This window comes from Crocodylus siamensis, chromosome 2, assembly GCF_052110815.1.
Source record: "Crocodylus siamensis isolate JL-2025a chromosome 2, ASM5211081v1, whole genome shotgun sequence".
Lineage (NCBI taxonomy): Eukaryota > Metazoa > Chordata > Crocodylia > Crocodylidae > Crocodylus > Crocodylus siamensis.
In genome coordinates, this window is record NC_143396.1 from 246,632,630 (window position 1) to 246,650,435 (window position 17,806).

The 17,806-nt window shown below is 39.6% G+C and overlaps 1 protein-coding gene across 4 annotated transcripts in view; it reads left to right on the forward strand.

Moving 5' to 3' along the window:
• The window catches only part of AKAP6 (A-kinase anchoring protein 6), a 351,442-nt gene that overhangs the window by 291,248 nt on the left and 42,388 nt on the right, over positions 1-17,806 (forward strand). For all 4 annotated transcript variants that reach the window (XM_090033572.1, XM_090033569.1, XM_090033570.1 and 1 more), the window contains exon 12: positions 13,533-13,748. In XM_090033572.1, the coding sequence (XP_089889698.1) occupies positions 13,533-13,748 (216 nt within the window). The remainder of the gene's footprint in view (positions 1-13,532; positions 13,749-17,806) is intronic.

Sequence of the window (17,806 nt, forward strand, 5' to 3'; positions counted from 1 at the left end):
GCACCCTTAGTCCAGGCCCATGGTACAATTCCGAGATGGGCCTCCCTGCCTGCAGGTCTCTGATCGTACCAGTCCCTGGCAGTGGCCTTTTTGGACCTTTGCCCCCTCCTGGGCATTGGCCCCATTCCTGGGTCTATAAAGATCTTCAGGCTCCCTGGCTCTGACAGTCCCTGGCTGTGGTCCTTCCTGGACTTTTAGCATTCTTGGCCTCTGGCCCCACACTCAGGCCAGTTGAAACCTCCAGGATCTCTGACATAAATTCCCCCCCAGACTCAATTTCCTACTATGGCCCCTCCTGGGTCCTAGCCCTGCTTCTGGGACAGTCAGGATCACCAGGCTGCCTGGCCTTGGCAGTCTCTGGCAATAGCCCCTCCTCTGGGCTCGCAGACCCCCTGGTCCTGTGCTCAGCCTCTTTCTGGACTCATGGACTTCTCTGGGCTCTCAGACCCCCTGGTCCCACACACAGCCCCTTTCTGGGCTGCCAGTTCTCTGAGCTTTGACCATACTCCACTGAGGCTGAAGGCTAAACCACCAGTGCAACTTAATAAAAATACTAATGCCATCTGACAGACACCCAAACCTTCTCTGGGTTTAACATAAAATAAAGACTACCTTCCTGCATAAACAAGCCTTTCTCTCTGCCCTAGGTAACCATCCCCTGTTCCCAGGCTTGCAGAGTTGCTTACCCAGATGCAGTCAATTCAGGAGCCCTGCTGCTTTGCTGCCAGGAGCTCGTGTCTTCACAGCTTCCAGGGCCCGATTGCCTGACCATCTTAGGCCCAGGGCTTATGTGGTTCAAGCCCGGCCCTCTTCTAGCCAGGTGAGTCTCTAATCAGCCCCCATTGCCACCTGCAAGCTGCATCTCAGCATGCTTGCTCTTTTGAAGGGACAGGAGCACCAGTTGTCCTGTCACCTTACCCTTTGGGTCCAACAATCCAACCGGTTTTCTATCCACTTTGCAGTCCTTTCATCCAACACATACTTTCTTAGCTTGTTTGCAAGAATGTTGTTGGAGTCTATCAAAAGCCTTACTAAAGTCAAAGTCTAGCATGTCTACTGCTCTCCCCCCACCCTCATCCACACAGCCAGACATCTCATCAGAGAAGGCAATCAGGTTGGTCAGGCGTGACTTGATCTTGGTGAATCCATGCTGCTGTTCCTAGTCACCTTTTCCTCCAGATGCTTAGAAATGGATTCCTGGAAGACCTGCTCCATGATTTTTCCAGGGACTGAGATGAGGCTGACCAGTCTTTAGAAACCAGGATCCTCCTTCTTCCCTTTCTTAAATATGGGCACCATATTTTCCCTTTTCCAATCATCCAGGACCTCTTCTGACTGCCATGAGTTTTCAAAGATGATAATCAGTTGCTCTGCTATCACATTGGCCAACTCCCTCAACACCCTTGGGTGCATTGCATCTGGCCCCAGGGACCTGTACATGTCTAGCTCTCTAAATATGTCCTAACCCTATTCTTTCACCACTGTCAGCTGCTCACCTCCTCCCCAAACTGTACAGCCAGGTGCAGTAGTCTCCACCACCATTTTGAAAAGCAGGAATGCTGAATACACAAGACACTACTGCCTGCTGGAGTGTTCTGGTTAAAACGTTCCAACAGATTTGATTAATTGAGGCTGTTCCAACATATTCTAATCAGAATGCGTGGGAGCACATGTAAAAAGGCCCTCAGAGACTTTCAACAGACCTATCTCCAGTTTTAGACTGGAGCTGTAATCAATCATACAGCTCTCTCACATAAAATGCAACTCCTCCTCCTCTTCTACCCTGCTGTCCTTCCTGAATGATTTATACCCATCATGATAGTATTCCACTCATGTGAGGTATGCCACCAAGTCTCTGCTGTTCCAATTACGTCATAGTTCCGTGACTGTGCGAGGACTTCCAAATTCTTCCTGCTTGTTCCCAGGTTCCATGCATCCATGTACAAACAGCTGAGGTAACTAGAGCCAATTGCTCTACTTTCTCAGGAAGAATGAGAAGGCCTCCACTTTTGCCCCCTCCTGCTCGTGTTTCCTCCAGGTCATCCATTTCCACTCTTACCTCAGGACTTTGGTCTCTGTCTCCCAGTGAACCTAATTTAAAGACCTCCTCACCAGGTTAGAAAGCCTGTCTGCAGAGATGCTGTTCCCTCTTTTTTGCAACCAGGAAGGGGAAAGGAGGATTAGAACAGAGAAAGAAATGCATTTTCCCTGAAAATAGACCAAGATTGATCTATATGAATATACTGATGATAAACAATAACTATTCAATACCAAGTCTTGCCTCAGAAGACATATTGCACTTTATGTTAGTTCACATTTCCTAATTTTGGCCTCAACACAGGATGGATTTCCAAGGTTTAGTCTTAGCCGAAAGTCAATAGATCATCTTCCCAAAAGGACATGCTCTCATGGACCATATTAATACCTTTCCATTCACTGAGTGCCATTATACGCTACCAGTTATCCCATTGATTTTAATTGAATTATATGCAGAGTAAAACATAAATCAATGTCAGCAAAGATATCAGTTTCTCTATGAAGAAAATGTATATTTGTATTAAAAGATCAGACTTTCAGCCTCAAATATTGCATCTATGAGAATTTCTATTGCCTTTCATAACTATGAAGAACTGGAATAAAGTAACAGATCAGTGCCATGGTCTAGATCATCCCTTCTTCAATAAAGTTAATGGGAGGAAATCTGGAAACAGACAACTATCTGTAAGTTCCATCACAATGTGACTCTCCTACTGTTTTGTTGTAAAGAGGCAGAATTTTCTCATCTTGTAATAGGCTGTGAGGTCTCCCCTCAGAACAGATGTCTATCCTGTACTTCCTCCCAGCTACTGGGAATGCCATACTTTCTCTTTACCAGGGAAACTACAGTACAGCTAAAAACTCTTTGCTCTTGTCCTACTCATTCTCCTTTTCCACAACCCCTATGGGTCCGAAGGAGTAAAAATTAAAGGGGGAATAAAATGGGCAATTAAGAGACATGAATAGTCACCTCCTCAGATGGATCAGGGTAGAAATCAAATGTTTCATGTACCTGGCAGCATTGCATGATTAGGATACTTCCAAATACTGAAGCATTATTCTGCCTTCATCCTGCATAGAATAGAAGTGAGGCAGAAGGTAGGGCAGGATATTACCTCAGAAACTAACTTATTCAGAAATGCATAAGCTTTCACAGGCATCATTGTTTACTTTTTCAGAATAAAAGCTTTCCATAGCTTACTCAGACCTTCAGATCCATGGTAAGAAGATGCCGCTTGATAAGGATGGAATTTCAACTAAATCAAAACTGAGAGTATTAATTTAGACAACTAAAATATTGAAATAAACTAATTTATATATAGCAAAAATCTGTCTGAGGACAACAACAGGGTTCATTTAAGCAATGTGACCACAATCCCAACTCACGTCCTAATGAGAAAACGTGTGGGTATCTCCTCGAGTGCCCTTCTCTTTATTTCCATGTTCAGAAAAATTAGACCAAGCCCTTTTCCCTAGATAAACTCTTTCTCTTCAGAAAAAAAGAAAGGAAGGAAGAAACAAAATATCTTCTTCCTGAAGAGAAGAAACAGAAGAACTATTTCACAGCTGTTCTTCACTTTTCTGGAGTTCAGATCAAAAGAAGGGGTACTCTCCACACCTGTTTCCTTTCTCTACTAATGAAGAGACTGAACAGAACAGGAAACCTCTTTGGCCTGGCTCTTGTTTTATTCTGCCACAAGGATTGGAATCTCTCTAACTGAGATCTCTGAGCTTTGTTTTGGTCTGAGCTCAGGAAACATGGAAAACTATTGTATAAAAAAGGGGTGTCCAACTGGTGGCTGCCACTTTCCTCATTGCTTTTGATGCAGTGGCAGCCAGGGTCTATGAGCTCTCTGTCCCTCTCCAGCATTGGCTTCTTGCCCCCACTTCTGGGGGTGGGGCAGTGCACTGGAAGAGGCCTGGTTGGCCTATTTTGCACACATCGTGGGGCAGGGTCTGGGCTGCTTGCACTGCATGCACTGTATGGAAGGAGCTGGGCTGCCTGTGGTGGTAGAGGAAGGACCTGCTTGCACTGTGTGCACAACAGGAACCAGGGTGTATGTGCTGTGCACACAGCAGAGGAGGAGGCTGAACTATTTACACTGGCCATGCAGCAATGAAAGAAGCTGGGCTGCCTGCACTGCTTGTAGCATAAAGAAAGGGAAGTTGTCCACATGGCAAGTCCGGCTGGCTAGGAAGTAAGGCTGCAAATGCAGCAAGGGAGGTCTGGGCTGCCCACGTAACAGGGAGGGTGGACTCCTATGTGGTGAGCATCTTACATGGCATGCAGCCTCTTGTCTGTGGCCCATTCAACCTGTGGCCCCAGCCACTGAGAACCTGGATAGCCTTGATATATAATAGGCACAAGATGTAACATGCTCTGAATAAAATAATATTATTTAATGAGTTATTTATCTTTTTAAATGTATTGTTTCTTAGAATAAGATAAGAAACACAAAACAGTTTGTTAGTAGTCAATGTGAATAGCAGGCATGCATGAAAATATTGTAGTGTCTGTACTGCCTTGAATGGATTTAGCAGTACATTTGTGCACTGAGGTCTGAACTTGAATCCCCAATGTGAAGGAGATAGCCAAAGGAGATATAGTTTCCCTGCTCAATAGCTGTTTTTATTTTCCCTTTACCACCTCCATGCCTTCTCTGAAGTCTCTAAAAACACTAAATTAATTTTTGAGGGGGTTTTTGTCCCCCTATTCACTGCTTTCTCATCTGGAAAAAAGCCAGCGCATTGTGAGAAGTTTGTCTATTGTAATTTACAATAGTTACCATTTGGACAGAGCCATTGCAGAGATACGTGGACAGATCCAGCGAGGGGAGGCTTCAGTGGGCAACTGTAACCTCCTTCAGCTATGCTGTGCATGAAGTGAGCGCTCTGAACTCACCAACTTGTCACTGCAGTTCTGGAACTGAGGGGGTGAACATCACTGCCATGTACTTCCCCAGTCCTTGCTCATCTCCAAATTCAGCTGGAGGGGGAATGGGGCCATGAGTGGCAGCAGTCTTTATCCCCTGGGCTCTACAACTGCACTGACAAGCCATGCACAGCACAGCTGAATGTGGGGAGGATATAACCACACCTGGATCCACCCCTGCAGAGGGACAAGGAAAATACATCAGCCTGCTGCATCAGGAATGAGCAGGTAAAGGAAGAAAGGAGTAGATACAGTAGCAACGTCAGAGCGTAGACTTGACTGTTCCAGGTACTGGCATACCATTGTGCAATTTTTTTTCTTTTCAAACTTGTGTATTTAGCCTTGTTGAGAAACACTAGTGGGGAACATCACTGGGTTATCATTGCATGATAAATGAAACTTAGATGTCTGACCACAGTTCTGCTGGTGGATTTATTTGCACTTCTGTCTGATTGCTGAGGCAAAATCTAAATTACAGTTCAAGTTTTGAATATAAATGAAACGGAAAGAAACTTTAGTTTATCCTACCAGGCCTGCTTGGTTTCAGAATTTTGAAACTTGCCATGGGAAGTTTTAAGCTGTTCCATCTCTTGAAGATAGGCCCAGATTTGCTGAAAGTTTTGCAAACTATGATGAACCTGTTACTTACTCAACCTAGAAAAAGTTCCAAGTTAGTAATATCAGATACATACAGATGACTTTAATAACGGACAATGATATTGCAGTTCAAGTTTTAGTTCTAAATATATGCATAGCGGGCATGTCTACACATGCAATTAACGTGACTAAATATACTCTGGCTCAATTCAAGTCAGAGTGAGCTAATCCCAACGTCACTGTCTACATGTGCGTTTAAACTCTATAATTTTCTGAGCTGTTAGATACCACTTGTATCTGATGGGACTATCTGGCAGTGCAGTAAATTAGTCTACTGGGCCATAATTGCAGCACTTGTGTACACAGTGATGCATTACTGTGCAACAAATTAGTCTGCTGAGCAGTAAAGGGTCTCATGTAGATACACCCAGTATACCATTACCCTTCTGGTGATCTATTTTTTGGAGAATTTTTTGCCACTCATTTGATGAAAATTTGTTCTTTATAAAGATAATTTTCCAAAATACAAATGAAAAAGTGGCATAAACTGGAAAATTTTAGCAATTCAAACAATGCCATATGGGAAAACTGGTTTCTTCTGCCATCTTCGTTTTGCTTAATTATTTAGAAATGGTTAATCCCTGGATGCACTTTAACCCAGAATGCACAGCATCTGCTGTAAATAGTTCTAAAATATTTTAATATGAAAATGAATGCTAATTAGGGTCTTCTGTCACATGCAAAGAAGAAATAAGGCTTTTGAAAAGGTATTTCATGCTTTAGATGTGCAACTACATTTACATCCAACACCCTTTTTTCTTATTGTTAAATGTTACCTTTCTGTAATTGCAGACTAGTATAGACTTACGATAGGAGCATCTTAACAATAATGGACACTTTTTTTAAAAGAGATTATTGCCAAAAGTGCATTCTTTATTCCAGAGAGACACTGTAATAGATACCAGCATTTTAGTAATGATACAAGCAATCTGTAAGCTATTATAGTTTCCTTTAGAGTAACTTAATCTTCATATTGTTTTATATGACTGGAATTTTAATAGTGTTTTTAATTTACAAAGAAAAGTATATTGCATATTGCTAATTACATATGAATTTGAACTAAGTACCAGACCACTGAACTATATTCTTAAAAAACAAACATTTTTAAAAGTATTTAACCCAGCACAAGGCATGGCACAAAGAAATTAAAGAATGTGTCATACAGTGATAATAACAGCTTTCATGGAATAAGACTAGGAGAAGCATCACATCTCGATTTTGTTATTGTGTATTAATCCATATGCCATACAAAAGGAGACAAGCTGGAAAGAATACAGGTGCTATTTCTTAGCCCTAGAAAGTTCTGTTTTATTTGTAATTTTTGTTTGCGTATAAGTTGCACATACATTTCTTTGCATTTCTTTTTAAAAGTGAACTCAATCAGATACCATAGTGATGAGTGTAACATAAACACTGACACAGATGGACCTTACAAGAAAAATGTATTTAATTTTTGCTATTAACATATCTACTTGGTGTTTGACTTAGGTATAGAAGGAAAAAATCTTCATTGGAAATGTGGAAATATCCACAAGAAAGATTAAGATTAAATTTCAAACTTGTTGAGGAAATACTGCCCTCTAACCATACAGTTCTACAGGGATGTGCTCAGCGTAGCAATTTAGCAGAGTCTGATGCTATTAAAAGTATGACTTTTAAATAAAGAAAACTGGTTCACTATTTTGAAAGAAGTCATAATCTACTTTAAACTGTCATTCTGTGTTTCTGACTTTCAATTAGATGATATTTCTAAAATGTCAGTCCAAGATTCTGTTGTGACCATCATCCTAATAAAATGTGACAGCAAAGATATTATATCAATACTTTGTCCATAATTAGCATTAAAGTTCTCACAAGGGTTAAACAGAAAAGTTGTACAAAGGTTTTCCCATGAATGGTCATACAGACAGCATTATGCCTTTAAAATCTTTTAATATATCCAGGACTGATGACAACATGGAGACAAATCTATGAGCAAACCCGTTTGGAGAGAATAGTGTTGTGGTGTGTGATGTATGTTACGTAAATGAGCTTATTAGGACTCTCATCTATTTTATTATTGGTGCCCAATTTAATAGAGGCATTTAAAAAACAATATTTCTGCCTGACTCCTTGAAATGAAGAAGATACATTGATATAATTGAGAGCAAATGATTGCATGTTGTGCCATTTAATCATGTCATTTTTCAATTGCTATTTTTTGCACTTCACTGCATACTTATAGAAAATTTAGCTTCAGTATAGATTAAGTCCCACAGTTTGCAACTGAGTAGAGTTCCTATATTAGGTGACATTTTCTTTTAACCTTGAAATCCATTAAAACACCAGAGTTTGCCAGTATTTTTTTTTAAAGACAACAAGTCATCATTCATTTTTTCAGCTATGGCATTTGGCTTTTTTAGTTTGAGGAGTTACTTATCATTCGTTGTCTTTTCTGTTCACTAATATATATTCTTATACTGAATGTTCGTGCAGTAGGGGTACAAATTACAAGCTGTACCACAGCAGAAAGAAAGAGTTCAAAGAGCCACTGACAGAAAACTTTGAAACAAGAATACTTTTTAAAAAACATTCTGTTGATTTATCATATTAAACAAAGAGGGTGTGTCTCAATTATGTTACTTCAGTTTTACACCAACTCCTGAATTCTGTAGAGTTGTGCTACAGACACAAAGGGGTGAATCAGGCTCATGCTCTTTATTTTGATGAGTTCTAGAGATACCATTAGAGCAAGAGAAGAAGCAGCCATTAGAGTAAAGGCGGTAGAGAGCTTACGTTCTCACACTTTCCCATGAGTTTTCCCAGGCTTGTCTGAATGTTGATTTTTTTTAAAAGAAAAGGAATAAAAAATTATACAAAAGCAGTTCAGCTATTTGGCATGGTTATAGTAGATGGGGGAAAATAAACAGAAAATAAAGCATTATTAATCAGGGCATAAAGGTACAATTTTTTTTAATCAGTAGAGATCAGGCAGAAGTTTCCCCTTTGGACAAGGAAGTTTTTTGAACTTTCATTTGGAGCACCCAATACTCCCATTAAGGGACACATTTCCAGAGGCAGGATGCAAGGCTAGGAAGACCACTGGTCTGCTCTTCCTTAGACATAGACACTGGACTAGATTAGCACACTGCCTAGTGGCAAAGTAAATTTGTATTTAACAGTTTTCTTTACAGTTTTCAGTCATTTTAAAAATTATTTTAAACAGGAAAAATAGCCACTTTTCAAAAATTGCTTTTATATGACCCTGCTCATACCCTGCTTCAGCAAGGTATGTAAGCATGCATCTAACTTCACGCACTATTAGTCCTATCACATTCATTGGAGCTGTTCCTATACATAGTGTTAAGGACATAATCATGTGCCTTGCTGAATCAGGGGCTTAGTGGTCAAGCAGGAGTGTTCTACCATGCTCTGTGAGAGACACCAGGCCCATCTACACATGCAATTAATGCACCTGAATTTTCTGCACAGAAAATTCAGGCTCATTCAAGCACTCCCCAGCACACAGCTACGCATGCGCCCCTGTTGGGAGCAAATTGAGACCTACAGAAACAGCCCAGTCAAGGGCTGCTTCTGCCCTGCTCAACCCCACAGCAGCTCCAGGCTCCCCCAGATGTATGGCCCAGGTTGGCCGAGGACACACAGGGGCTTAGCCCCGAGCTCTGGAGGACAGAAGGAAGCTGTCAGCTCCGTCCCAGTCAGGAGGAGAGATCGGGCAGCCCCACCTCCTTCCCCTGTCCCAATCTCCACATGGTTGGGGGGCAACTGCCCACCCAGCTGGGACAGCTCTCCCAACTATGTGAAGATCAGGACGGGTCCTGATTTCCACATGCCTGGCAGGCAACTTCCTGCCAAGCTGGGACAGCTATACCCTGCTGTAGCCCCTTGCTGCCTAGGCTGACAGGGAATAATTTGCTCCTGGTCAGCATCTATACATGCAGTACAGTGCATTAATTAATGCATCCATTTTCTAGTACCTGTATTTACAGCTAACTGCATAGTAGCCTAATAACACTGTGCAGTAAGTAGTACGTCACAGCATGGATAGTGCTAATCCACTACTGCACAGTATGATTAGACTACTGTGCAATAGTGTCACTAAAAAGGCATTTGCTGGCTCTACTGTGCAGAAACTCTGGTTGCTGTGCATTTATTTAGTACTAAGTTAAATGTGCAGTAACCAGTGGACATTAATGAACATGTAAACGTGCCCACTGTACATTAAATTAGTGTAATGTGCAGTAAAGCATCTCATGTAGATGTACCCAATACTTCAACTACTGAGCTATCCAGGATATTAGGTACTCCAGACACAGCGCTGTTGGCCTGTAGACTAAAACTAGTGTTTGATGGGAAGCCACACAACAGTATACTTTTTCAGATAATTTAAAGTATGATTAATTTGAATGACTGCAAAAAGTGTCCCAAGTAGCCCTTCTAGCCATGAAAATGGCAACCACAAACACTACAAATGAGACTAGAAAAAGGAAAGAAAGATCTCCAAAGCTTTAGCAATGATGTACAGGAACCCACAATGCAAGAAAGCATGCTTCATAATAACCATTGTAGTTAAACAGTACTAGTATATGTAACTCTTATCTCTCTACGTACTGTGAAAGATCATTTACATTATTAAAGAACTTGAGCCAAGATATGCAAACACAGGTGGGTCTCAATCTATATTTAACCACCTTCTTGGTTTTCTGAACTGGTGAACAGACAAAAGTTTCCACTGAGGGCAACAGAAACTGTTGCTCTGCTCTTTCAAAAATCAGGCATGTGCCTGGGGTTTGGGGCCTCACAAACTTTAGACTTTTAAATTCTTGGCTCTCTGCTTTACTTTTGTTAAGTGATGAATATGTTCACCATGAGACTATTATTAATTCAATCTGTAGACTAGCTCTTAGCTTTTAAAATAAAGTAAATATTGAAGATCTAATAATCAGATACTGCATGTGCACAATCACTGTGTTCACAATTTATGTATAATCATTTCAACAGATGTAGGTTATGAATAGATATAGTACACTGTGGCATATCATGTCACAGGAAACATATAATGATAATGACTCTTTAGGATGGTACATTACAGATCATAACACCTCTTTTAAATTCACTGTATTCTGTATAATTATATGGTGTTTAAGTTTGCCTTTACATGATTATGTCCTCTGGCTCTGCAAGTATTGTTATAGACAGTCTTTTAAATGTTGTTAAAAATAGGTGTTTCATCCCTTTCCTCTTTTACTATTAACCATAATAACACCTAATAAAGTTGAAACAAAACAGCCATGGGCCTAACTATCTACATATAAAGGCCTAATTTAATCCCATGTATTTTTGTTTATGAATAGATGGGTCCTTGGTTTATCCTATCACATGGTATAATGGCGTGGTCTGGCAAACATCATATAGTAATAAGGTGTGCCATAGGTACATACATAGTTAAGATGAATTAAGGTTACAGGACCAGATTCAGAGTTCCATTGTGTTAATCCAGACTTGTACTGGTGTAACTGAGATCAGACTAAACTAGAATAGCTACTAGAATATTAAATTTCTTTGCTTTTACAGTGTTAAGTAGGACCATCAGCTTTATTTGCACCTAAGTTTTTTTTTCCTGTTGTAATATTAGGTTAATGAATAGCATCTGAAAGGAAATATGTCAGACATGGTGGTTACATCAAGAGCTGTGTAGGGAAATAGTAATGAACCCTAGGAAAATAAATAAGGGCAAGTTCAGGAAACATAAGTGAAAATGCAGCTCTGGTATAAATTGAATAATAAAATTCTTGGTCATATTTTGCCATAAATAGTGGTTTGGGAATTTGTCATTCACCTTATTTAAAATTCAGAAATATTAAAGGTACAGGGTTCTCTCATTACAGAAATAATAGAATTCTGGCTATTACAGAGTTAGGGTAATTTAAATAGCTATAGAATGCATTATATCAATAAGTGGAACATCTGTATGAAATGTCCACCTGCTGATATACTACTCAATGTACTTTACAATGAAATGCACTTAATCATTTTAAGACTCCTTCTAATGAAGCCCTATCAGGATTAACATTTTGAACACAAATACTTTTAGGCATTAAAACTCCCGCTCTAAATGAGATTGCATTGTCTTGTTTACCCTTGTTAATTAATAAGCAATCTGTTAACTGTTAGAATAGTCCAATTGTGCCAGTGAAAGTAGATTAGTAATTCAGTTATGTTTGTGGATATAATCAGCATTTTTTCTTTAAGGCTTTGAATTAAAAAATCACTTATACACTATCTGTTGGCAATGGAAAGGTGTATATTTTAGATGTACATTCTACTGTTTTGCTCCAGTTACTCAGCTTAGGGACACTGTACAAGCACAAATGCTTCTTGGACAAAAATTTTGGAAGTACATGGTTTCTAAGCAGATCTTCCTTGTTTTTAAGCCAAAGTGACAGGACCATCCAGAATCTTAAATAACTTTTTTTAAAGAATATTGTGGCTTTCTTAAGCAAATTTAGAAGGGAGCACCCAAATAAGTTACCACTCTTTTTCAGACATTGGTATTTATTAAAAGCTTTGAAAGCTTTGTATATTCTTCTAATATATATTAAGTGGAAAGTTAAAACAAAATGAACTCCCTTTAATAGAGTTGATAGTTGAGATTTTCTCACAGGTCATGCACTTTTTTTGTGGCGTCCAGCGGAGGGAAACAGATGTTGGCAGGTTACAATTCATGGTGGTTCTTACATATGGAACATAGTCCTGCATGGAAGAGCATAATGCCAGGAGTAGCACAAACCCACGTATGAATCATGTACTAGATCCCAGCATGCTGTAAAAGGTAGATGGCCAGGAGCAAGGCTGAAGCAGTAATCCTCCAACATTTGTGCCATATGCTGTTACCCACAAACATTCTAGGCATTCCTGTAAAGACTGTTGCAAGTTAAAGCTATCCTCATTCAGTGTTGAATGTGTAGATGCAGGTGTAGGGTATAGCATCTGAAAATACTATAATGGACCCATTATCATATAGAGAAGAGTAGCTAAATCTTGCCCTGCATAGATGGGAAAACATGTTTCTCAATTCAGGCATGGGAGATAAACAACTTACACTGTTATCACCTGCAATTGTACAGGTTTTCAGAGTACACACAGCATTTTTGGACCTCAACCAATAGTTCCTGACCTCAGCCAAAGGCTTGTTTATTGGCTTAAATTGTACAAGAAAGTACAAATTACAAACTATTTTGGTGATGAAATACAGTGGTTGTCATTAAATGTTTATAATTTCAGTCACAGACAGTATTACAAGAATATTCCTATGCTTATTTACAGGGCGTAAAATATCCTAGAAATCTTTTATAAGCTGTTAAGATTTCAACCACTTTCCTTCCCTGTTGCATGGTTTTCCTCAGGAAGAGGCTGCATGATCTATAGTGGTTAATGGTTCTTCCAAGAAATGTATTTTTCTACATTTTCATTTTCTAAATTTGCACTGATTATAGCTATGAGTAACATTTTGTTTGGGTTTTTTTCTGAGAAAAATCTTTAAATCCTTTTTTAAATTTTTGAATGACTAGATGTCAGCATAATAACTAATTTTCACAGACATAATCCACTGGAATACATGAGGGAAACTCTGTTATATAAACCATTCAGCATCATTGAGGCAGTTAGCTACATATGGTATTCACTGGCAGAACACTTAAGGTAGCCTTGGAACCTCAAGTCTATTATTATTATTATTATTATTATTATCTGAATTCATCATCAAGCGTTGATATTAAGTATCAGGGAAACAATGAGTAGGAAACAGAAATTTTGTCAGAAGAAAATGGAACATTTAATTAAGAGTTCACTTTATAGATCATAGATGACACTATACTGATACCTGTCATCTTTCTCTCTCCTGCAGTCTCTTTGTTGTGAGATCAAACAGAGGCGCCGTGGGGTAGCCTCTGTGTTGCGATTATGCCAACACCTCCTGGATGACCAGGAAACCTGCAATCTGAATGCAGATCACCAGTCTATGCAGCTGATAATTGTAAATCTTGAAAGAAGGTGGGAAGCTATTGTCATGCAAGCTGTCCAGTGGCAAACCAGACTACAGAAGAGGTTGGGGAAAGATCCAGTGAGTAATGTTTGATTTAAAATGACCTAGTGTCATTTAATTTTTCACATGGAAGACATTTTGTTTTGGTGGTAGGCAAACGCATCAGTCTTATAGTGAATTTTCTGACTGAAGATGCTGTCCCCAATTCTTACAATCAACAAAATATTAATTTTCTCAAAGCTGTGTTTTCCTAGGCATGTGTGATTAATAAGATAAATTCATAATATACTTGTTCTCTTTGATAGACTGTTAATCTGACAGTACCTGCTCTTATCAAGTACTAAGTACATTCTGCTCCTGTGCAAATCAGCCTAAAACAAGTTACTCATAATCTAGTAGGCTGGGACCCATAATAATTTTTCACTGACTAAAAAAATATAGTTTAGAAAAGTTACTTATTCTGTGAGTAATGTTTTTGATCTTTTTAAAATCAAGGATATATAAGGATATGTACTCATTTGTTTTAATTGAAGGGAACAATTCCCAAGAAGCAAAATATTTTATTGCTTAAATTAGGGCTGTCCTACTGATGACCCATGAGCATGTCATGACCAATGGAGCCAACAATTCTGTGGTGGAGCAAGTGGTGGCAGGGTTATCCACTGTAGCTGCCAAAGTCTGTTTCAGTGTAGCTAGCACCTGTGGGGTTAATGCCACAGAATTTCCCTGTTAAAACCCCCACTGGGGACAACTTTCAGTGGCAGGGTAAATGGTGGCTTACAGTGGTCAACACTGCTGCTGCCACTGATCTCTGTCCTGTGAGAAGCCCTGTGGTCTGGATCGAGCCTGCCAGTCCAAATGAGTTGAACAGCCCTGGCTTGAATCATCAGTTGAGTAGTATAAATTAGACAGACTTCCTACAGTACAAAGACATATTGCAATGTAGTATGTATACTTAAACAATAAACTGTTGGGGTAAAAGGCATCTCTACTGTAACTTTACGGACTGCAATAGTTGAACTGGCCCAGCATGTTCTCTAGTTTCATGTACTTTAGTATTATGATAGTATTTACAGCACAGGTGTAATGGTAATATCATTAGGCTGCAAACAGACATTCCATTTATCACAGAATCAACCATTTTATCCCAGGGCAAAGTGCAGTTATACAGACATCCACGTCCATTGTCCTGGGATAAATCCTAAAAAGGTTTGCCAAATAAAAAGTAGTAATAGTTTATTCTGAGATACTGCAAAGTATATCTGTACAGCTATCCTGGGACTGCATCATTTGATCAATGGTAGAAGAACGGAACTGCATTAAGCTGCATTCACTAAACCCTGATTAGAAGGGCAGTGTACGTACACACCAATCCCAGGATATTTTTGTTCTGGGACAAACACAGCCACAACTTTTTTAGAGATAAATACAATGTCTGTTTCTAGCTTAAGAGCCTCGTTAAGATTCGAAAATGAATGACATATTTTAGCTCATGTCATTTTTAGGTCTATAGTAAATAAGTACAAAGAAAAATATTCTTAAAACCTATCCTGTCCTTCTTTGACAATAAAAAATAGAAAAATAAAACTTTTTGTTGTTATTCGTTATATTATTGGAGTACCCCAAAGTACCCAAAATGTATTATGGGTTCTACAGACAACATAGGAAGTAATTTCCACAAATTGCTGATTTAATTGTCTAAAAAGACCAGTAGAACGGTGTAGTGGAAAAGGATGCAGCACAGGATGATGCTTGGGATGATGATTGGCTGCATTTTGTTATTTATATGTCTTTCTTTTAAGTGACAGAAGGCAGGGTAGAGATGCACCTTATCAATTAACTAAATCAGAGATGCATAAGCTGAGATGCATATTCATCTCTGATTCAGTTAGTCTATACATGCATCTCTATCCTGCCTTCTGTTTGATTTCAGACTAACACAGTTAAAAGATACAGAACCATCCACATATGCCTCTCTGCCTAGCCATTTGTCAGTTGGGTAATTTGGGATAGGTATTGCAGTGGAATTGGGATTTAAGGAAAGATATGAATGAAGCTTTTGAATCAACTCAGAATAGGCGTACCGTTGCAAACAATACAATAGAAATAGAAGAAAGTAAGGGATGCAGTCATTGGAGAGATAGGCAGAGCAGTAAAGTGGTTCTGGTGGGCAGTGAAAGAAAAAGTACAGGTACGTTGTAGGTGTACAATCTACAGGTACAGTGTCATGCAGGTCTTTGAAGGTAAATATAAGAAACTTCGATGTGGTCACAGCAAAGATGATGATCTTTGTGGATACACTTTTTATGGTCTTAAGGTAAGGATAATATGCTTGGCAAAGACACATCAGAGGAGATTACTGAGAATGATATAAGAGATGAAAAAGACTGAACAAGAATCTATGTAGATGGTTGAACTAAATGGCCATTGAGGGCCTTTCAAACTCTGTAATCCTTTGAGTCTTTCTAACCAAAAAGAAATAGCCACATCTTTAAAATGTGGTTGAGAGTCTCCTGCCATTGAGCGTGAAAAAGGATGGCATTGTGTTCAACAGTTACAGTGAATGAGGAAGTGGGGAAGGTAGGGTGATCTGAGGCAGAAGGACCAGGAGTTCAGTTCATACCATTTTTAGTTTAGGCATTCAGGAGAAAATGTCTGACAGAAAAGATGTAGGATTAGATGATTGGAGAAAATATGGGATAAGGATTGATTTGTGAATCATTAGTTTAGAGGTATCAGTTGAGAGCAAGGAAGCAGATGCAAGCCCCCAAAGGAGAAGGGGCCAAAGGTAGAGCCCTGTGGAACTCTCATTCATGGAAGGAGAGGGACCTGACAAATTCAGCACTGAAAGAAGGCCAGAGAGGAGGGAGAAGAATCAGGACAGCATGATATCACAAAAGGTAGGGAGGACAAAATGATGAGAAAGATGGTCTGAAGTAGTAATTTTAAAGGGCATCAGCAGTGTCAAAAGCAGTATAGGGGTAGAGGTCATGATACACAGAAACAAGCCAGTCAAATATTTAGTGAAATCCGTTTCGGCTAAGTTGAAGCCAAAAAACAAATCAGAAAGGGTTTAGGATGGTGCTGAGTGAGCAGAAATCAAGGCAGCAGTTGTAGATGGCTCACTTAAGGAAAGGAAATAAGAGACAAAGAGGCAAATAGGGATGGAGACATCTTAGTAATATGAAAGAAATTCATATTTTGAGAGAAATTAATCTGAGTGAGTATTGAGGTTGAGGTTGAGACTAAAAGCCAGGGATGTCCACAGTGGAAGTAAGATGGAGCAAGAAGGCACATGGATGGGTTTAGAAAAGGAGAGCTAGTGGCAGAGAAGAAAGAGAAGAGGGCATCGGAGTGGGAAAGAAAGATTGTGGTAGAATTTTTCAAGCTTCTCCTGGAAAAATTGGGTTAAGGGCCCATGATTTTATGACACCTTCTCTACTATTTGTAATATTTTTGTAATTGCTCCCACTCCAAGTAATGTTAGGTGAGTTTATTATTATTTTTCTCTCTGTCTTTTTAAATTGTAACAGCCCTAAGAAGCCATTATTTAGTACTATGGTGTACGACTGGCTTGTTGAGCTGATTTGAGTTTGAGAAACTATCTGTAGCTTGGGAGCTATGACAAGAGTTGTTGTCTTATGCCGTGTGGCAGGGACCAGACACACTTCAAAAAATAAAAATCTTGAATTTTGGTTGCTAACAGCCACTGCAGTGGGAGTATAATGGCCAGAAACAGACTGAAGTGGATTTCTGTTATATTTCACTGAGATACGAACTGTCACAAAAAGACTGAACTCCATTTTTTATTTTCTGCTGAACCTTAGAGTAGCAAGCATAGCTGTTCTCTTCTGCCTCGAGCAGGAGCAAGATACAATTGTGAGACATCCTGGAGGCTACTGAACAGGGGTCCAAGTTACTGCTGTAAGAGCATATTCTCTTTTTCTCCATGTGGGCAGCTGCTGCATGTAAGCAGTTTGCTGTTTGGAGCGGCAGTTACTTTAAATAAACTGTGATGTGCTAATTAGAGTTTGGCACTGCTGTTGCAGCAGGAGTGAAGTGAGTCTGTGCCTCTGTTTGGGATTGGAATAGATTGGGAGTTGAGGTAGAGAGAGTGTACAAGTGCTGTGTGTTGC